The 23168-nt window shown below is 38.8% G+C and overlaps 1 protein-coding gene across 6 annotated transcripts in view; it reads right to left on the bottom strand.

The window, feature by feature from the left end:
* The window catches only part of diaph2 (diaphanous-related formin 2), a 373465-nt gene that overhangs the window by 264551 nt on the left and 85746 nt on the right, over window positions 1–23168 (bottom strand). For all 6 annotated transcript variants that reach the window (XM_055016416.1, XM_055016421.1, XM_055016420.1 and 3 more), the window contains one exon: window positions 11499–11638. In XM_055016416.1, the coding sequence (XP_054872391.1) occupies window positions 11499–11638 (140 nt within the window). The remainder of the gene's footprint in view (window positions 1–11498; window positions 11639–23168) is intronic.

Below are 23168 nucleotides of genomic sequence, written 5' to 3'. Positions count from 1 at the left end.
TTGTTCATCTAATATTGATGGCTATAATCCTCTAGTTAAGTGCCACCAAATTGTGTTACTTTCTGCAATCATGTATATTCCGCAGGCAAAATGAAAAATTCATGGTTGGTCTTAGGGAAGCAATTTCTTATTTTATATTTTGTGTTATTTCTGCTGGCTTGACGCAACTATGCTGTAGCTAAGTTAACTGCTATAAAATGTATGCATTGAAATCCTCCCAGTTTATTCTACAAATATGCATTCAGACATAAACAAGATGCTTACTAGAGAGATGTGTGTTCCCTCAACAACATTTCAGCTTCATCAAAAGTCCATTATGTTGTGGACATTTCTCAACATCGCTGTTAATTTATTACAACTGAAGTCAAAATGTTTTGCAGTCAGATGATTGTATGTCTTCCTGTCAAATAACATTTGTTTTCCCAAAAGTGCAAAAGAGATTACTGACTTTCTCACATGTGGTGCCATAACAAATGTAGTTATGCATGAGGAAATACTATATCCATCCGCACGTCAATTCAATTTCTGTACTGCTTATCTTGTTCACTGTCACAGGGGTCTGGAGCCCATCCCAGCATGCATTTCAAAAGAGGAAGGATAAACTCGATAAACAGGTTATAGTTCATTGCAGGACAAACACATGTACATGGACTGGGAGAGAGAAACTTTCTTGATATAAGGTAAACAACACTGCTATGTACTGAACAACCATAAGAAAAATGAGCATGTACATCAGCATGTGTGCAATATAAGTGTTTAGAAATTTACAGTATTTCATGCTAAACAAAAGTGAGCCTGCTTTAAAGAATAAAAATGATGACAATCAATGAGTCACATCCACCCACGCCATTCAAACAGTCTTGAAATAACTCATTTCGGACTGTAATTTTAGGCCCTTCCCTAACACATCAAAAAAACTAAACAGTGATATCAGAGAAGAAGAGTCGTCTTGTTTAAGGTAATACCAATAGCTACGATGTATATAGTATTGTATATTCCTAAGCTACAGGACAAGATATCATAGCAAAGAGAGTGGAAAAGAAGGTGAAACGTGTGTGTGGAGTTCTACAAACACTTGGCAAGGGAAATGTTAGTACATGATGAAAAGATTACTCTGCATCACCAGTCACAGTAAGTGCCTCGACAGCGGCAAAAACAGTGCTGAGGCAGACACTGTCTCAGTCTTTCTGTTTGACTGATCACTGGTCTCGTGTTTAGATGGCTTGTGTGTGCATTGATTTCAGTCTATAGACCAGTTTTATTATTTTATCAGGGCTAGGTGGGGAGCTTTATTACTGAAAGCTTCTGTGCAAGTGCAATATCTTTCATATTGTATTACAGGCCGAGCCGTACAACTGTCCCTCTGTGGGACTACTGACCTATTCAGTGCAACAGAATTCCAATTGAGGCCCAATGTGCCATGCAACAAATAGGTCTGAACAATATAGCTTGAAACCAAGCACCACCAGTGTCTGCTTAGTGATTTACCATGCCAAACATGGAGCAACATTACACTCTGATCAATTTAATAGTCAGCTAAAATGACTATAATGCACAGGGCATATCGGATGACAGATATTAGATATAAAATATTAACTATGCTTTTGTTCATCACATCCTGAAGAATAATACATTTGACATGAAAAAATATGAAGAGCAACAACTTTGTATTTGTATTAATGTGTCCTTTATAGCTTTATTTATTTGATTAAATAATCAAAAAAAAACTATATGACAGATTGTGGACTTTATTGTTAAATTATTGTTTTTCCTGATTTGTTTTATCTGTCTCATGTCACAAAAAATTTATGTATATACAATAAAAAAGGAGTGTTACTCGGGCTGAACGTTACTAAAAGCAGATAACAGAACTCTGTGTTTCATACTAGGTTCAAGATAAGGTCATTCTTACCCCAAACATCATGAACAGACTGCAGCTAACACAACTTACAGCAACTCTGACAGAGAAGATGACATAAAATGCCTAATTCCTTTTCTTATTATACATTTTATCCAGTGTTGTTTTAAATAAACAAAAACAAGAGATGCCAGACAGCCCAACGAGGTTATAAAAAAAATATTTTCTCTTTTCTATTTTCTGTTTTTGCATATGAGTGGGACAAAATACTTTAACGTTTGTAATATTCAGGCTCAGATTTGCTTGGAGGTTTATGCTACCATGAGAATTGCTGATTGACTGATGAGGTGTATGTAGGGCTGACACAATTCTGGATTATTACTAACCAAAGAGATCAAAAAACAATATTTGGAATCGATAAACATTTTCAGCAAAAATGAAAATGTTGGAGCCAAAATTCAGAAAAACACACACTCCAACGCTAAACTTAAATACTTTTTTTTTTTATTTTAAATATGTTCAAGTAAAACAGAACTTGTAACTTATATCCCTCAGTGTTAATTAGCTAGTGTTCATGATGTGCAACCAATCAGACGGGGCTAAGAGCAGGACATGAAGACCACAGTGTAGCAACTACAGATAGAGAGAGGTATCTGCATGAGTTCCAAAGAAGTGCATTTTTAAACTAACTTAAATTATTGGAAGTCGGTAAAAAATTAAAAATAAACCAATGATCAGAAAAATGCTGAATATCAGATCCAATAACCATGCAAGAAATCAATAAGTAATTGGCCGACCTCTAAATTAGGATGTTAGCGCACGAAGACTAACACAGAGCAATATGACATGACGTTATCGCCACCTAGACATTAAATGCTGTTGGTCCTTCACATGTCAACAAAGCAGCTCCTACCCACTGAAGCATGGACTCTGCAAGTCCTCTGAAGGTGTCCTGTGGTATCTGGAACCAGGACCTTAGCAGCAGATGGAGCAGACCCATTCCAGCACATCCCCTAACTTCCTGTTGCCGGTTCATGCTTCGTACCCATTCAGACCACTGTGAGTAAAACTTCACCCCTTCTGACTGGGAGCAGCCAACGAGCGACGCCATTTGGGAGATGATCCGACTCAGTCATCCGGCCATGTTTTGGCTCTTCTCAAAGTCACTCGGGTCTTAACACTTTGCTCCTGCACCCAATCCGTTGACTACGAGTGCTGCCAGACCTTAACATGCGCTGCTGTTACAAGATAATCACTGCTATTCAACTTCATCTGTGAGTGGCCATGTTTTGGCTCATTGGTGTAGAATTGCAGAGAACTGAAGTGTTGGACCTGTTGCTACTGGACCAACAAACCCGCCTATGCAGTGTTTGCACAAGCTGTCAAGGTGGTTATAACCTAATATCGCAGAAGAAGTTGATGCACTCATCCTACATTCTAATGAAACTACATAAAGCAAATCGACACAACACTAAAACACACACACACTGGCAGGTTATAGCCAGTAAGAATCAGTTACAAAAAAGATTGTTTAAAAACTTTAACATAAAGTTTTTAAACTCAAACACAAACCGTATTCTCTGTTGTCTAGTTGACCCTTATTCATATCGACCTTCACCTCACATAGAAGTGACTGAAATACTGAAAAGACTGATTGGATAAGGAAGAACCGAGGAAAACTGCCAAGAAATGTGTCGAGTATAACAGACACAACGTGCATCGAGCATTTGTACATATAAAGGCATACAGAGGCACAATTATTGACCTGTGCTCCCCTGAAAGAGAACAATCAAGAGACATGTTTCGTATGTAACTGCAGCTAACATTCACTTTCTCCAACCATGCTGTCAACTCAGATAATATCTTGGGTCTCAGACTCCTGCTGCCTAGCACACTTCTTAAAATGTAAGGCGTCACAGCACAGAGCACGTAACAGCTGCGTGTACTATATAGATAAAGAGTTTGAGAGAGCAGTGTCACTACAACTTTTTTTATATAAGAATATAACAAAAAAGCTGCATTGAGTTCCAGCAGAGGTATCATTTACAGAACCAACTGGGGTGGTACTGTTGTTTGATATTGGTGCTGAAGCAAGTAACAAAGTCTGAGAGCAATATATCTGATGTCTGCACTCAACGAATGTGATTTCTGGTGTAGCCAAGCGAGGACAGCATAGGGAACAATGCAGCACTCAGAAGGAGCAGTCTGCACTATTATTTGAGTCTCAGCTTGATTTCAAAACTTGGCTTTAACAAAGACTGAGAACAAACTACATAAATGAATGTGGAACTAAAGGTATTTGCATGTGTCTCTCTGTGTGTGTGTGTGTGTGTGTGTATATTGTATAGAAAGGAGTGTGAAAAGTGGATATCTCCATCAAAACTAAATCAACTATTAGGTACAGACAGCTGGCAGCACAACATGTCTCCAGGATACTTTGGAAAGCCAACCCCCACTGAGTACAAAACACTTTAAATTTTCTAATTATCCCCTGAACAACATCATAGAATTCTACACAATAATCTCCACTGCGAGCTGAGGACAGAGTCCAGAGGTACCAGCAGTTTAATGGTCAAATAGGCCTTTTTATTTACAACGGCTTAAAAGTTCAGTATCATGTAAACCCATATATGTTGTGAGAGATTAGAGAACAGCTCTTCAGGTTTGATGCAATGAATCGGCACATTCCTCAGGTTTTTGGAAAGATGAGCTTCATTTTTCAGAGAGGAGAAGGAAATGCAATGGCAAGCACTTTTCTGAAAGAACTGATTCTATTTTCAAAGTCATAAAGTTGCCATTTTGTGCAAGCTTTTGTTGCTGGCACCTTTTACAGAAGATGTATCCGTGTCCGAGAACCTCCAAGAATGTGTGTGCCAGAATTTGTGCTATTATTTAATATCTACAGAGAACTAGTAAAACATTAGGACAGCTCTACAGCTCTACTAAATTCTGGAGCAGACAAGATGACTTTTGTTGGTTAGGAGAGGTGATAAATGCTTTTATTCCAGAGCATAAAGGCAGCAACAAATGTGTCACTCTGTGACGTTTGGACAGATTGAAATATTTCCTCTTCATAAGTTTGCTAAATATGATCTCAAGTCACGTGGAATTCAACATGAAATACAACCCACACAGAAAACATAAATCTTTATCTAGAAATTTTTAAAATACAGTTTAAAATACCATATTTTTGGCATTATTAGCATACATACCAATGATTTAAAACTGTAAAAAATCCACCATATTACATATAGTGTCCAGAGATATTATATATGCTCCAAAATTTACGCCATGACCTAGAAACAATGGATAATAAGAAATGCTGAGAAAAGGACAGTCATTAGGGAATTTTATGACAGTTATTCCCTGTATGTGTCAGTTAATTCCTATAGTGGATGGAAACAATTTTCAGCTAAATCAATATGAAATTCAAATCAGATATTTCTCAATTATGTATGCATCACTCTGGGGCTGTAACAGATATGGCTATCTTGGAGGTCAACAGATGGTGTCATAAAATGAAATAGGCATCACTCTTAAAATATACTCAGACACTGAGGACATTTATGTCTCCGAAACCATTTCCACTGCCTCTGAGGAAGAAGGGCAAACATCAACTCTGAAGTCAGCCGCAAGGGTAAAAACCAGTTAACTTGCTCATTTTCTGACTGCTTGTCACGTCCATCGAAGACCGTGTTATAGCATTCGTGCCAAATTTAACAGTCAAATAAAACTGACTCTCTGAAACTAGAACGATTTTACCATTCTGAAAAGACAAAACATTTTAAATAATGAATGTATTATTTCTGCAATTACAGAGGACCGGGGAAACTTCAGCCTACGAGATTCTACTAAACATTTATGCAATTTGCAAATCTTTAAAGCCTTGTTTCTCCTTGACAAGGGGCAGAGCAAACTTTACCGAGGACTGGAGGGCGATGGAGAGTGGTTTGTAATAACACTTGGAGCCTAGAGAGCACAGTCTCACAGCAAAGTGCAAAGAAAATTACCCCACTGAAAAGCTTCCACTCCCACTTCACCTCTTTGTTGAGGCAGCAGCCACGACATATTCTGTGGCCTTAACAGTTGCAGTTTCTGGATATCTTGTGTATGTGTATCTCCTCTTTCCATCCTCATCTCTTCCGAGAGGATGTTAAAACTTGATTGTCATGGCTGAGAATCAAATTCCTATTTCTTTTTTTTCCATTATCCTATTTGATGGGAAGAAATGGTGCTTGATGTGGAGAGTTCAAAGGAGTCTGGCTGTCATGTGTCCCGAGGTAGCTCATCCTCCTGAACTTCACTGAGGATATCTGAGTTTCTTTTTTTAATGCTATATTTAAAAAAAATCTAATTGACATGGAGTCTGATTAAGCTTACAAAAGCACTATCCAGAGTAACAAAGTGAATACAGAGGATCAATTATGGATGATTCACTGCAATATTTCCACATCAAAAATGACAGAGTTGAAACAGTTATTAATCTCTGTGAAGAATCTATGTCAGACAGAGCCGGCTCATTGATGTCTACCGTATCTAAACCCCTCACACAAGTATCATTCATCAGTGCAGCGTTAACTCACTGCAGATGTATTGAGACCCACTATTCGCACTTTGTGCGTGTGCCAGACAGGATTTCAGGCCTAAGCTGTCGAGGGTTTACACACAACCTGCGAGACGTTTTGATGCTCATATTTGTCTCAACAGCCACAACGACAGAAGGACAGATGGATATGCTCCTTTGTGCTGGTGTTAATTAGCTTCTGAACGCACAGTAGACAGAAAAGGCCAAGGGAGGAAGAGTCAGCAATATAAAAGTGCCAGTTAACACTACTACTTTTAAAACTTGTATGCCAAGGGAGAGGCTTTCTGACACCTCATAATTGTCCAGATTTTTAAAGGTTTTATCACACATGTAAAATGTAATCACAAGTGCATTCATATATTTTCCAAGAGGTATTTTAACATTTGAATCAAAAGTATGACAGCACTATACTTTAACTGTCTCAGAATAATGTTTCAGATCATTAAATACACATATAATGGCACGAGAGAATGAGGAAATCTTTGCCAAGATTTATTATATATTATACAAGGAGCACCACCACTGTACCTAGAGGAAATGTCAGTGTTTCTCAGGTGGTGTTCAATGCTTTGTCATCCTGGGCATTAGGACAGACAGTTAACAGGACAAGAAACTTTGTGTTAGCAGGCAAAGCAACTCCTGAGCTCGTAAAAAGCCCATTACTACTGTTCCATGCAACCCTCAGTGCTCAGCTACAAGCATTCAGCTGAGAAAAGCTGGTGAGACTGATTCAGACTCAGAGACACTCTGTGTGGCAGAGCAGCAAGATCATCACAACAACCCACACCTTGAGTATACAGACACACAGAGAAACCCTGGTGTCAGCAAATGTCTCCCACCTCCACAAAAAGACCCCACAAGAAAATGCTACAGAGAAAATATCTGACTTGTACCATGAAGATTTCATATAATGAGAAGTTAGGAGCCCAGTTCAATTTAGCTTGAATATGTCTTAGGGATCTGAGAACTAGCAGATCTAATATGTAAGTCACTGTCAGAATTTGACAAAGTCAGAGTGTAATGCTGAGGGCCAAACAGAGGGAACTCAAAAGTCTGGGCATCGGATGTGTGCTCTTGTGCCCAAAACCACTAAAACCACTCACCTGTTTTTATATTGGAAAGTCTATTAGTGGAGCAGTAGTTGAGTTAGATTCAGAGGAAGCTTTACTCTGCAGCTTTTAAATGAAACTATCAAAAAAGTAAAAGCAGAGTATGCCCAGTCATGCAAAAACAAAATGTAAACATACATAATACAAAACAGATGAGTCTTTGCTTTCATGACTGTATGTGTTTAGACTTTTAAATGGATCTTATCACTGTTTAAAAATGTGCAAACAGAGACGGAAGCTATGAAATGAGCAAGATAAAGAAGGACAGGCTGAAAAAAAAAACAGGATTTCTTTCCCACTAAATGAGAAAATAAGAGGGTTGTAATTTTCTGTAAGTTGGCATCTCACTTCATGTCAGTGGATTAAGAAATTAATGAAAAGTGGCTAGTCAATCTGACACTTCTAAATTAAGAAGCGAGTATCCAAATGACAAAATTAAAAGGGGGAGAATGAAGTAGAGGATAAATAATTGGCTGGGGAAATTTTGACAGAAAGAGAAGTGCAAAACATGGCAGCTGAGGAGAAGAGAGTGGAAACAGAGAAGGCAGTGGATGCTCCAGGCAATGCCATCTGTGGGTGGATCGGCAAAGGCTGCATGCCACACACCTGTGTGGGACTGCCTGAGAGATAAGGCCCTCAGCACAATGGCCCTGTGGCCACCTGTGCTGCCAAACAGGTGCACAGCCCAGCCAATTAAACTATTAGACAAACACAGGCCTCTGGGAGCAAATTAGCAGGCTGCCCAAACATCAGTGGGAAACAAAAAGCAGTGGTAAGCACTCACTGTGAAGAACAACAACACTTTGATGGGGGAGACTTTCATTCCAACGTACAGCATTAAGTTTTATGCAAAAAAAACCAAGATATTGGTTATGATTTCAGATCGTCACATAAATGTGAAACACTGTGAAATTTCCCCTGTGTTTAGAGACAACCCCCAAATCAGTTATTTTGCACTAATCAATCTAACATTGCTAACCATGTATTAAAGATCAATATTTCTTGAGTCATCAATTCATTATGCATTCAGGTAGCAGCAGTCGGACAGGCTGCTCGTAAGTGGACACACTGCGTTCAGTTGTCAGAGCTAAAGATTATTAATCATTTAAGTCGTTATTTCAAAATCAGCAGGTCTGGGATTACATGAAAGCCAGAAGCAACAGAGAGAGCCTAAATCCACAGAAGAACTGAGGCAAGTTCTCCAAGATGCTTGGAACAACATATCTGCCAAATACCTTGATAAACTAAGCATAAGAATTGGTTCTGTTTCAGTTATAAAATGTGGTCACACAAATATTGATTTCTTTTTGAATTTTCTGTTTATTACACTTTGTATGAGGGTAACTGATAAATACATGGATAACAGTCATGGCAATATTTTTTAAATTCGGTGTATAGTTTTTCAGCCTGAAACAGTAGCATACTCAGAATTTGGGGCCATAAAAGACAGATTTTTTTCTACACATAAGTGGCTGAGAAATAAGGGCACTGATTTTAACATTCTGCTTTAGATTGTTTGAACACAGCCAAGACAATCTCACACAAAGTTTGTCTGGCCTTTTCAACTATGAGAAAACTGGAACATGAAAAAGCAACCAGCTGGTGACTGCATGTCTGTATTTCTGCAGGGACGGGACTTGTCTCTGCAATAATAAATATTGTTTGGGGTTATAAACTGTCAGGTACAACTAGCAAAGTAGCAAAAATGGTAGCACATTAAGGACCAATTACCAGCAAATCTCAGTGTGTTTCGATTATTACTAATAAATTTTTACAATTTTGTATATTTCATCAAATCCATAATAAATACATTAATTTAGTTATTAAAAACAGTACAGCTCATCATTATTCTGAGGTGCAAATGTGAAAGTTCTCCTCTGGCATCTACTTCATAGTTACTTTCAGTATATGATAACATACCAACATACTGTACAAAGGTTACATTAACATACTGGAGTCAAATGCAAACTTCCTGTGTGTTGTGATCCATAACAATTAAATATATTCATATTAATTAGACGTAACCTTAACCATGCTTCAAGAAAATAATCAGCCACCTTCCTCAGGAGAGAAATGATAAGAGGCGTAAAAGACGAGCAGGGGACCGGTGTTAGTCAACACTGGCATAGTCCTCTTCAACACACACACTAAAAGGTGGCTCCCTGGATGGGCTTAGCCATCCGTGGGAGGCGACTCCTTCATAAAGCACGGGTCCCTCATACGCTGGTCAAAGGTTCAGCCGTTTAAAAACACCCACAGGGCAAGCCTGGCCTCAGTTATACCCCCCTCGGCACCAGTTGGCCTTTCTTAGTGGAAAGGCTGACTTGACTCCCCACAGCTTGCTAGAAGACTGTGGACACTGACTTCACAGCTCTGCAATCACCCGAGGGATAATTACTCAGTTACTTAGCTATTCATAAGACTACATTAGATACTGTATGTAAAATGTAATAGATAAATAAAAATAGATAGATAGATAGATAGATAGATAGATAGATAGATAGATAGATAGATAGATAGATAGATAGATAGATAGATAGATAGATAGATAGATAGATAGATAGATAGATAGATAGATAGATAGATAGATAGATAGATAGAATAGTATCCATCTATCTTGTTAGCCAACTGAAAATCTTTGCATCTTTGTACATCGATTCAAACCATAATTTCAAGTGATCATTTTCTCTTATCAGTTTGATGTGAAATAGAAGATGAGGGCTGCGATTAATAAAAATACCCATTGTATTTTCATATATAGAGGGTTGTTGGATTTCAAATTGGTTCATACCGGAAAACAGCCACAATGCTGGTAGTGCCACACAGATTAAATAAAAGCTCCTCTGAGGCTATGCTGGCAGGTCCTTTCACTGTAGGCAGGGTCAACATGAAAATGTATTCCACTTATCCAATGACCATTTAATATGCACTACTCATTGGTTCACATTAAGAAACATCTCCTCAACAGTGGGCTGGTAAATAATTTAGACGATCTGCTGTCACTAAGGGTTCTTTCTGCTGCACTAGTGGGACCAAATTAAAATTGAAGATCTCATTCACAGGACAGAAGGCAGAGACTTTGGGTAACAAGCAGAGACAAGGCTACAAAAATCAGTAAGGCCTTGTAACGAATGACTCAAGAGCCTAGCAAAGCTCTGAAGAAATGGAGGACTTTTCTTTTTCTCTTTAACATATAGCTTTATAATAGATGTTTTTAAAAAAAAGAAATGAAGACTATTTTTACTTCTCAGGGTATCTATTTTTAATTTTTTTTATAAAGTGCTCTTTTTACAATGTATCTTTATTTTTATAATATATATTTATATTTCTCTTTTTTTTTTATTGCTACCGTTCTTACCTGTTCCATTAATTTATTTTATTTTTCTAACTTGAGAAAACCCACAAAGAATTCCAGTGTAAATACACTGTAATGGAAATAGACTTCTATTCTATTGGAGAACCACAATTCATATCTATATTATAATGAGTAAACTGTATGAACTGTATGAATTAAGTTCAGTTTCAGCATTCCTGTGCACATACATATCCAAACCAATATTATATTAAGTAATTTCCATTTCCTTCCTTTTATATTCTAAAAAAAACACTAAGGACAACTTTTACCGCCAGTTATCACTGCTGAGGCTAAAGTACACTATTTCCAGCTGTGCATTACTGTTGTATGGGCTAGTAATTTGTTCAACTGGATCCTTTCATGCAATAGTGCCTTGATGAAAACTCTGTGGATAATTTCCCAAAAATAATGATGAACAGATGTAATATGTATCTATTGTGTGTATGGTGGAACTGGAAATGTATCATTGTCCCAGCAAAAAAAAAAAAAAAAAAGCATTCCAAAAAGCTATGGCAACCTCAAGTAGCATTCACACACTTCACACCGAACAAGGTACAGTTTGCAGGGAGTGAGAAACATTGAGTTACTAACCTGACAGGGTTACTTGTGAGAGACACTCTGAGGGATTCCAGGCAGTTGAGTAGTTTTTCCTCCGTGATGCCAGAACGCAGTTCATGGACATATTCCTGGGATGAAAGGGTACACTCGTGCTTGCTGTTCCTGAGTCCACCCTGCAAACAAAATATCAGGGAGACAATTATTAGATTAGCAGCCTATACTTTAACTTCAGTACCTACAGCAATGTGAAAAACAACCATAAGGGACATGAATGCATAATTTGCATCAACAACATGTTTCTATATACACAGAATGACTAAAGGAACAATTACTCAGTCAAGGAAATTAGAAGAAACCTGTTTATTCTAAATATGCCACAAAAATTAACAACAAAGTCATTCATACCACAAAGTGGACTTATTATTAAGTAGCATGAGTTTGTGTAGTTTTATAAACTTTTTTTGTCTTAAAGTGTAGATTCTTACAAATGTACTAGTGATAAAAGCTGGCCATAACTTCTGTGTTTTCTAAGAAAACAAGAAACCTGCCTGCCAATTTCTACTTCTTCTCAATCAGCCAAGACTCTAATGATGGACTGCAGTCTCCAAGAGCCAAACACAGGCTCTACAAGCTATCTGCTGCAGCTCCTGCTTGAAGTAAATGGATTCTTGTGTATAATCTCCACAGGGATGTGTTGCTACACTGACGCTTACACAATGACACTGTCTATTCGCGATAACTCGCACACTTTCAGCACAAGAAGGAAACACACATTCACATTCTCACTCTCCAAGCACAGTGAAGGTAATATTGTACTGAGCATGTGAGCTACAGCTTAACTCCAAAGTTACCATCTGAATCTGTTGTTCGTCTGACATCATTTTCAAACACCCTTGCAATCAACAAATAAACTGAAGAATAGATTAATTTTGCAGCACCATCTCAACTTCCATTCCAAGCTGTGTGAACAAATCGGTGCTAATTTAGTCACTTCATAATGCTATTGTTAAAATGACCTACATTTCATGTGGGGGCTGAGTCAAGGTACAATACAAAACAAATGAGGAAACATGTTACAGAAACAGCATCACACACGCTTAAACCAGTCTGCTAGCCAAAAGCATTGTCACTGTGTTCATCCCTGGAGTGCTGGTTCCCCACAAAGTGAGCTGTGTTAATAGGCAGTTTGGGAAGTAATAAGCTAGCTCATTTATCTGGAGAAAAGAGAGGCCTGCTGCTCTCCTGCAATGCACAGTCAACATGAAAGAACTCGTTTTTTTGTTTGAAAAACCAGACGCAGTCTGAAAACAGCAAGTTACCAATAATTATGTGCTTTCCATATAAGCTGAGCTCATAGTTTGATTGTCTCAATAACTGCATAAAATATTCATATTTATTTGATAAAGGATGATGTAAAATTACGTTTCTCAAATTCCTGGAGTGATTCCTGCCAAAGCCAATTATAATATTAAATTATTTAGCAGAAATGTGATCACATGCAGCCTAGTACCTTATGTTATTGTCCATATGTAGAGAAAAAAAGGATAGACTAAGGCCATTCCAGAGTAAGACTGAATTTCATCATTCATTTTTGTTAAACAGTAACAAGCCATTATTTTTCCCATTATTATCTTCTGCCATAGCTTTAAAAAATACTTCATTCTAATGCTGTGGTTCTAGTACTTGAAGAAAACAATATCAAAGAACTTAAACCGTAGAGTGTACTTTAGCATAATTGTGTAGTTTTCCAAACTATACTTGGATTTTGTAATAAATTCCTTCACTGCCTTTTCATATACCTTTCATCTTATTCTCGAGTACTGTTGGGAGAATGTGGAGGAGTGACTGGGTTAACTCATGATAGTTACCAGGCCAATGGGGAGATAAGAATCCTTCTCATTCTTATCAAGACTTTGCAGTTGTTAACAACCACAGCACTCTTTGTTTCACACTTCTGCCGAACACAGTTTTACATTCTTTTTATTGACAGCTGTAGAACAGCTACATTTAAAAACGGAAGAAATTAATAAGAGGCTGATAAAACCAGATAGACAGGATATGAAATGTCAATTTGATGGAGAAGAGGAAACAGACAGACACTCCAGACAAATCCCTGAGGTGAAATGTGGAGACTTTGCAAGAAATATACTTCAAAATTTCACTTAGACTGTGATGTATAACTGCCTCTGAAGTGGGTATTACAACAACAATTACACTATTCTGGTTGTTTAAGTACTATAAAAAAATAGATGTGTTTTTAATCCCTGTGTGGCAGTGCTTTTTTTGTTTTTAAAACAGACTCTTGAAATTACTTCTCCATGAAAAGATTTTGGAATAATTTTGTGTTATGTCCAGATGTTTGCCACTGCTGGACACTTCTTTGCTAAAGCATATCCTCAATGGTCGTGGACAGTGCCTGTGAAGTGGCAGACAAGGGTGATGGACCCATTTTCAGGAAGGGCAACTGAAGGTGATGTTCCAATTATCAGTGTTTCACACTATCGAGCATCCCTAGAAAGGCTGACTCCAGGGTGCCAGAAAGTAGGGTCTGACCAAATGTCAAATCTCAGATTCAGGCAGAGCCATGTGGATTCTGTCCTGGTAGTATACTAGCAGTGGGCCAGATCTTTATCCTTGTGGAGTTGCTAAGGAGGGTCACAGGAGTTTGAAATCTAATCCACATCCAGTCCAGTCCAGAAACAAGTTTCTGGTGAGTGTTGACTCTGTCAAAATTGCCCCTTGGTGATGAACCTGTTTGTGACAATCATGGACAGGATCTCAAGTTGCAGCAGGGTGACGAGGATTTCCAGTTTAGAAACCTTACAGTCATGTTTGTGCTTTTTGCAGATGATGTTCTGTTGACTTCATTACACCATGACCTTTAGTGAAAATTAGAACAGTTTGCAGCTGGGTGTGATCAGCCGGGATGAGAGTCTGCACCTACGAGATCAAGGACGGAAACTAGAGAGTTGCTCCTTACCTATGGTCACAAGCTCTAGGTAGTGACCAAAAGAAAGAAATTAAGGACACAAGCGACCAGAATGAGGTTCCTCCTTAGTGTGGCTCGGCTCAACCTTCGAGACAGCGGAAGGACGTCTGATAGGGAGCTCGGAGTAGACTTGCTGCTCCTTCATGTTAAAGGGAACCAGTTAAGGTGATTTAGGCATCTGATTTGGATGCCTCCTGGGTGCCTTCTTCTGGTGGTGTTAGGGACACATGCAGCTGAAAGGACATCCGGGACAGACCCAGAAATCGGCAAGTAGATTACAGAGCTCATCTGCCCTGAGAACGTCTTGTGATTATGCAGAAGTAACTGAAATGGCTGGGGAGAGAGACACTCGGAAACCTGTTTTGAACATAACCCATCTTTGGATAAGCAGAAAAAAATGTATGTATGTATGTATGGATGTATGTATGGATGTATGGATGGATGTATGGATGGATGGATGTATGGATGGATGTATGGATGGATGTATGGATGGATGAATGTATGGCTGGCTGGCTGGCTGGCTGGCTGGATGGATGGATGGATGGATGGATGGATGGATGGATGGATAAGGGCTATTTTCTTATTGAGAAGAATCAGTCTGCTCAAGAATCTGCTGTATATATTAACCAGAAGGTCGATACTCTTTGGACCTACCAAGGACAGTGCATCAACTATGTCAGAATAATGCCAGGAATGCAGGACAAACATGTAGTCCATGATAGATCTATTTGTCCTCCAAAAAGTAAAAGGAAAAAATATTACCCATTGGCATTTATATTCTCAGGCTAGCAATGTTAGGAGGTGGAGCAATATGCTGCTTGTCCCCTGAAAATATCATTGTTAAATGTTGCGCCATCACAGCAGTTCATTCCCCAAATCCTGTTTCGAAAACACACTGCTGTCTGCAGTGAATCAGTTTAGATGAGAACAAAAGCTAAAGCAACTGGATTGGTTAGACAGTGGAGAGGCGATATGTCAGAACTGCGCTGAAAAAAGCTAGACATAATGGCAGCTGAGATGTATTAAAATCATAGTGGTGGAGTACACACAAGTCTGTAGAGCAATCATTTGCCATTTACACGGCTTGACTTTAGTAGTGTTAGAGCTTAATAAAATGCACTCAGCAGTTTATTCAAGGACAGCTTGCAAGTTTAAGTGATAACTCAAGTTTAAAATTTACTAAAATGATAAATCAATGAAAAAACTTCAACATTGCACAATAAATATATACACTTTTGGCAAAGTAATTGAGAACAAAATAACATAACTGCTTACCTAAACACAGCAGAGAAATATATATAAACTGTGGAAGAAAAAACACTCAATTTCAAATGCAAAAATGCTGCTTACATTATTGTGATTCCATTTTTGAAAATGGCTGATCAGGCGACTGCCTTTTCAGAACAGTACTTCCTCAGTAATGTGCAGTGAGAGGCAAATGCATCATCCATTTTTTATGTATCTGCTAACCTCTCAGTAGTTCCCAGCAGGTATAGCACTATGTCCAGAAAAGCTAGAGCTCTGATTTCACCACATGTTCTGACCTCTAGAAACCAAAGACACTGACCATAAACTGCTTTTTCATGACCCTAGCTCAAATCAATAGAATCCTTTGGGATAATATCAACATTACACCACCATGCTGGCAGCAGAGAAACAATGTGAGGAGCGGGAGGAGGGATTACCTGCTGGCCACTGGGTAATAGAGTTTTCCCCTGTCAGGCTCACAAAAATGGTCAACAGAAGAAATGGTCAAAAAGAGACCCTTGAGAAAGAGAGCAAGAAAAGAAAGAGAGGAGGCAGAGAAAGACTGGGTGCATAGTTAGTGATCCGGCAGCAAGATGTAAAACGTGGAATATGATTCAGGAGCATGAGGGTCAGAAAAAGTAGGATATAGGTGCAAAAATATAGAGAAACGGTATGGGAGTGAAAGGGCGAGATAGTACATCAGGAGACGCTGCAACCTCAACAGCAGAGGACAGACACAGCCTTTTGACCACAGCCCAGAGCCTCATCTCCTGCCGCTTATTGAATCCCCTATTTGTCGATAACAGTATTTCCTGCCAAAGAAAATAGTGCTGGGAGCAATTACTTCAGTGAGCCTGTCAATTTCATTTTGGGGGGTTAGGGGAGCATTGAGGCTCATTCCCTCCTCCTCTATCACCTCTGTCTCCCTTTCTGTATGCCATGGGGAGTGAAAGAGTGCTGTGCCTTCTATCGAGGGCAGGGCAGGGAGACAATGCCAAGGCGGCTGCACCTCCACATGTCATCTTCACCTGTAATGAGCCTATAACAAGCTGGCAGCTTCCTCAGTGCCCAGTGCTCGGCACACTCAGGCGGACTGATAGATACATTATTCAGCTTCTTTGTCAGCTTACTGGAGAACCACATAAGCAGTAACATGTCTGGCCTGGAAGCTAGCGCTGGGAGATAGCTTCCAGGCCAGACATGCTTCTCCCATTCAGTCAAACCTGCTACCCAGCTCTCTATGTTTCTCCAGCTCAAGCACAAACACAAGCTTTAAAATAATGTCTACCCAACTATCTGACAGTGTTATGTGCTTCCAAGGTGCAAATAGCAAGTGATGCTTCAATGATTTCTTAAAATGGCAATTATGAAAGAAGTCCATAGCTTTGTGTATTAGATCTGCGTTTCCCTTTATAGCAAAATCACGACGCCACTGTATTCATTTGAATTGCATGGATCATCACAGGTAAGATACTTATGGTACTAGAGTACAAATGTTCATATCAGACAATAAGTCTTTTTCTCTGAGGTACAGCACAATGCAACAACCAAAACTGTAGCCAAAAAAAGGAATCCTTATAGTTTCATTGATTTAATTTTTTTGAATTTGACACAATAACAAAACTCTATTTGGGGTAACAGTGTCCAAATACTGACATGAATATGCTGTATTCTCCTTCATCCTTTCATTGTAACTGAACGTGACGAACAACACCACCACTTTGCAAGATGAACTTATGAGCAATAATCACATATATTGGGTATACAGTACTGTTCTTCTGATATAATGGATCAAAACATATTAAAACATATCACCCCCACCTTGCACCCCTAAAAAGTCAGACAAAAAGTTCTAGATTACTGAAAGATCTAATTACTGCTTCTTTATGCGTAATTAATGAAAATTACCAGAGCACCCTACTGCTTTATGCAAAAATAATAAAGATAGAATCTGAACAATTAGAGCATATCAAGCTGCCATGTTATAACTTAATTTCCTGTTCATTAAGGGTTGGTAGATTAGTGGAGAGAAAAAGATACCACAAGAATGGGGAATACATAGTTCTTCAGGTGGAAGCAAATGTCACATGTCCCGTCCTTTCTATTATGATTCAGACATGATCTATGAACAATGCTGAACACAACTGTGCAAGGAAATAGGGTTTGCACAACAAACACAAAGAGACCAACCTGAGAGATGCTATAGTACATGAATAAGCAACCTTACATTTAACACAGTCTAAAGTTTGGCATGTGAGTGCAGCAGCAGTCACGGTAAAGGTCAACGGGAACACGGATCAGTTGAGATGCTGGTTGGATGGACAATCCCTAGCCCCCCTTAAAGGACAGAGTTCTGCTGCCGGCAGATAAGACATTTCATCTAGCCACCAGGGCGCAGGGCTCCCAGCTCAGTGGGGGATTTCCCACCGGACCATGTGGCCAAGCATTTCATCTCTTTCTCTCATCGTCAATCTACAATTCAGTCTTTTCCTTTCTTCCTTTATTCATTCTTCCTCATTTCTGTCTCACTCCATCCATATTGAGGTGTTTTTGAACCCTGTGTGACAGCTACAAAGAAATATGCGTTTATCTGTGTGCAACAGGGTTAGGCTTTTTCTACTTTTTCTATTTATTTTCTTCTTCTATCTTGTGCCTGTTGTGGTCAGAAAAAAAAAAAATCTACAGACAGCTTTATTCTCCCATGTCTGGGCAACTTGCTGATAACACAGACACAATTAGGCCTACAACATTCTCTCAATAATCAGGCTAGTGGCATTATATCTTGTGTTCAGACAAGACAAGCTCGCTGCAACAGAGCGGCAGAGAGAGAAGAAAACACAAAAAGAAACAATGACTTATTAGGCTGGTTGAAAATAACATTGCAGGGTTCACTTGGTAAGAAACGCTGGGCAGCGGCCAGCATGTGTATTTGTGTGCTGATCTCCAAGGCCTTGAGAAGGAGCATCCAGTGACAGCAGCAACCACAGAAAAAATGAGGATATTAAACTATTCCACTGTTGCTGTTTTTTTTTTTTTTTTTTTTTAAACTGTAATTTCAACACAAAGTTACCCACAACAGTTTGTAAAGGTAATTCAATTACACACAACAGTGTGCTGGTGGGTGGGAGTGTGTATATATGAATACGACGAAAGGTCAGAAGAAAAAAAATGGAACAGCTCAACCATAGGGCTGAATACATATGAGATTTATTTATTTAGAACTAGAATTTAAACAGGGACATGTTGTTATTGAAGAAAAGCCATGTTCTTCTAAATGGGTTTTAAACTTTCAAACAGATCAGAAAAAAACATCCTTCCTTTTTGTCTCAAATTTAGCTGTCATGCAGTAATGAATGAGGCTTCGATGTCTACAGAAAAAGCCTGACATGACTTTAAACATCAAGACATTCAAAAGCAATTATAAACAAAGAACTAAAATGTATTCCTTCTGTCCCATCAGCAGTAACTACATTTGGACAGCTGAATGAAAGATTTGAAATGAAAGATCACAAATAATAAAAAAAAAATCTACTTCTCTTTATCCAGGAGTGCTTATGCCGCACCTTTCACCATTTAAAAATGTTCAAAGTTAAAACAGGAGTCGGTTCAAGGTTAACCTGTTTGTGATACTTTTACCTTCACCTTTACCAGACTAACATAAAAGGTGGCTGTATTCCTCTCTTTTAAGTGGCTCACCCCTTTCCTTTCTCTTTCGCGCTTTCACTCTTAGCTTGACCTACACCAACTTTGGAGAAAACACATACGCAACACATGCGTATGTGGACCATACATGTTCGTCCTACTGGCTGTGCCCCAGAAGTGAACAAGGTGAGGGCAGAGTAATAGGCATCGTCAGCAAACTCTCTTGGCTTTAATCCCACAGAAAGATGACCTGAAATTTGCCATTAGTGTCTCAAACAGCTGTAAAAGGATGCCCACAATGACAGAATATTCAGTCGAGGAAAGCGGAATTTCTTATGTCACGACCCCAGACTGTTAAGGAGTCGTCATCAGTAAAGCAAGGTTGAAATGAAAGCCAAAGTCCTTGCTAAGTGAAACTGATTCTCTAAAAAAAAAAAAAAAAAAAACACTGATTAAAGTCTATGCAAAGAATGGCAAGCAGCTGAACCTCTGTAACCCTTTTAAACCAGGAAGAGACTGAAATATGAAATTCAAATGTCTGTATGTGAGAAAGAAAGTATCAATGAGACATGATCTTGAACGCTCAAGTAACCCATCCAGAAGCAAAGGTTGAACTTTACGATCAATGGAGAAGGAGAAAAAAGGAATGGAGAAGGAGAAAAAAGGATGAAAGCCTACAAGTGAAGCTGCTGAGAATAGGGTGGATGGCGGTGGCCACAATAAACATGGCAGATTAATATATAAATTAAATACTGAAACATTTGAGAGACCAACGCACATGCACAGAGAACTTAATGAACGATCTTCTTCTTGCCTCCGGGAACAGTCACGTTTTTCCTTTTACCAATGTTAAGGGGAGATCCAAACAGTTACATACTTGTTTATGTACAATAATACAACATCATGCATTTCCCTACTTTTCAATTTCAGGTATGTCAGTCAGTGCTGTACCTGTCACTTGGGCTCTCAGCCACTTTAAACGTCCTTGTCATTACATTGCTGTTATATTTAATGATAGGTAAGGATATTATGTGTGAAAATGAAATCTCTTCTCCCACGCACCATCATTTTATGCTTTATCCACTGAATAAAGAGTGTTGTATAGAGGAACAGTTGTATGATTTTAAATCTGGTGGACTTGAATTAAATCTGACACTGGTCTACACTGCTGTCTGTGCATTCTCAGAGTAAATAGCTGAGGGTATTATAGTAATGTCACTCACTGTAATTTTGGGCTACAGTTAAGTAAAATAATCCTGCATGTGTGTCTGCATTCCAATGGAGACATAAATGCATGTAGTATATGTAAGATACAGTGTGTAGTAGTAACTGTATGGTACAAAAGGAGTTCAAAATAATATCAAGAAAATGTTGCATATTGTTGATGAAAAAGGCTAAATGAGAGCAAATGCTGTTGCGCAGCTGTTAACTTTGGAAATTAGTGGCAGGCTGTTTTGAATTGCTGTTTGACAACCTAAAACTATTATGCTTAAGGTTATAGAAATAGTATGGTTTTTGGAGCTTCTACAAGATCTACTGCTTTAGGTCCTGAAACCTTACTATCTGTAGCTACTTGTGCCAGAACTTCGTCCTTGCCCTATCGATTCTCTGTAGCAACTTTCACATCCTAATGCAAGAAACATTTCTGTGCACACATACCCAGAACCATACACACACAGCCATATGCATAGTGGGTCATGCATTGTTAAAAAAAAAATTACCCAAATTTTACTCAGTTGACTTCAGTTCTGTTTTTTAATAATATGATACAGTTTTGTATGTATATTTAACTACAGGCCACTAACACCACAGCTAATTAATGCTTGACAAGAGGGATTGCTGAAAAGCTTGAACCACAAATGTTCAGCACTTTGTGTGTCTGCATGCGCTTATGCATGAGTTGTGTAGGAACACATATATATTAATATGGTTCTTTTCAAACAATCGCATGAGTGTGCTCATGAACCTCTGTCTGTGCATGTACGTTTCTGGGGGGGTTATGTTTGTGTGCGGTGCAGAATATTCCCCTAAGCAGCTCTCCCTGTGCTTTGCAGGACTCAAGTCTGCACTGAATTTCAATGACACTTCTATAAAGATAGGAGCAGATGTCAGCCAGCTCGCTGAAAGTCAGGTAGAAGAGAGCGAGAAAAGTAAAGTGAGTAAAATTGACTGCACACTAGCCGCAGAGAAATGTCTTCAGATGCATGTCTATTTGCAGCAGTGTAATACAAGAACTTGGTATGATTTATTGCAAAGATATAACATTTAAGAAAATTTGTCTTTCGAAAAGTTTGAAAACCCTTATATTAACATGTAATCTACATATGGATACACAAACTGGAAAATTATATCTGTTCAATGGGTCTTACATTAAATATAAACATGGACTGCCATTATGTTGACTGTTGTCATACTGCAATCGGATCTAAATATGGAAATTGTTTTGGCAGGTCTGCCTGATTTATTGCAAGAAAAAACTTGCTGGCTAACATTACTGCTATTAGTTGTAGCTTTTATTCGGCCTGCTTGAGTTAACAGGTAGACTTTTAACTTGAAGGCTTTTTCTGTAGATTGTAGTAACGCTCTGTGGTCTGCATTTGCGCCTGGCTGAGATTCGATCACAATGTGAGACTGTTCACTTCTAAATGTGATCTGGCTGACTAGGCCTGACAGGTCTGAGCTGTTTTGGCAGCCCGAGGGGGACCTCCACAGTATCAGGCGGCTGGTTTTAATGTTGTAGCTGATCGGTTTAATTTCACTTTGCATTAACATATATTTTCCCTTATCCACACAAGTTATCCGGATTCCAACTGCACAATAATACAATATGAAAATGGAATATGAAAGACAGCTGATGGACAGGTTTTTGTGAGCTGAAATCCTAACAATAAGATCATTACAGAAACATATGGATTTCTTTCTCCATTAAGCCGACCTAAAAATAAGTCTCTGCAGTGACTCACCACCCTGCTTTCAAGATAATGCACTACACCCCAACCACTCACCAATCAATTCAAGGTCAGTAGGTGGCTCAATATTGTCCCAAAAGATCCCAGAAACCACAAAGACATGAGGTATTTTGTATGTAGATGAGATGAGAAAGGGGTAAAATTTCCATAGTTACATGGAAGTGACAAATAATGACAGAGGAAAACTTGAAAGGCATGAGAAGCCTTTGTGGCACTTTTTTCCCCCCATGTACTCTCTGTGTTGTGGCAGAGAGGGTTAACAAGTGAGCTGTTAAGCAGGTAAAGTCACACAGGATCTAATTTAGGCTTTCACTGTGGTCTCTGCTGCATTGATTGCAATGTGAAGGCCTAATGAACTCTGTGCTGTTGTTTCCAGCTTTGGGAGCTTGGGTATGAAGCCAAGAGCTGCAACAACTGACTAAAAGTTAGGAGAAGGACTACAAAAAAGGTATGAAGATAGGGAAACAATGCTGAAACAATGAATAAATGAGAAAGAGTACTGATGCCGGTTTCTAATGTGTGTCCTATTTTATGCTCCTTCATCCTTCTTCACCGACCCTCTCCATAAGGGACTAACCTTGATAAATCATACATAGGGCAAACACGCTATGGGAGCAAAAGGTCCACATTAGTCGGATATTCTTCTTTTCTCAATCTCTTTCCACACTGATTCAGCTGAATAACAATCCTGGTTTTAAGAATAAACAATACTTGAACTATGTTTTGTTGTTTAAAAAGTTGCTGGAGATTATGTGTGTGAGACAATATCGGGAAACAGATCATGAGCCGAACCCTCAACCAGTCCAGAGAGGTGGGTTTAAGGTGTCTGGCCATTTTGAGGATATATGACTAAGC

The sequence above is a fragment of the Amphiprion ocellaris genome, chromosome 13 (genome assembly GCF_022539595.1).
Source record: "Amphiprion ocellaris isolate individual 3 ecotype Okinawa chromosome 13, ASM2253959v1, whole genome shotgun sequence".
NCBI classification, from domain to species: Eukaryota; Metazoa; Chordata; class Actinopteri; family Pomacentridae; genus Amphiprion; species Amphiprion ocellaris.
The sequence above is the reverse complement of the archived record's forward strand: the minus strand, read 5'-3'. Positions and strand labels throughout refer to the sequence as shown.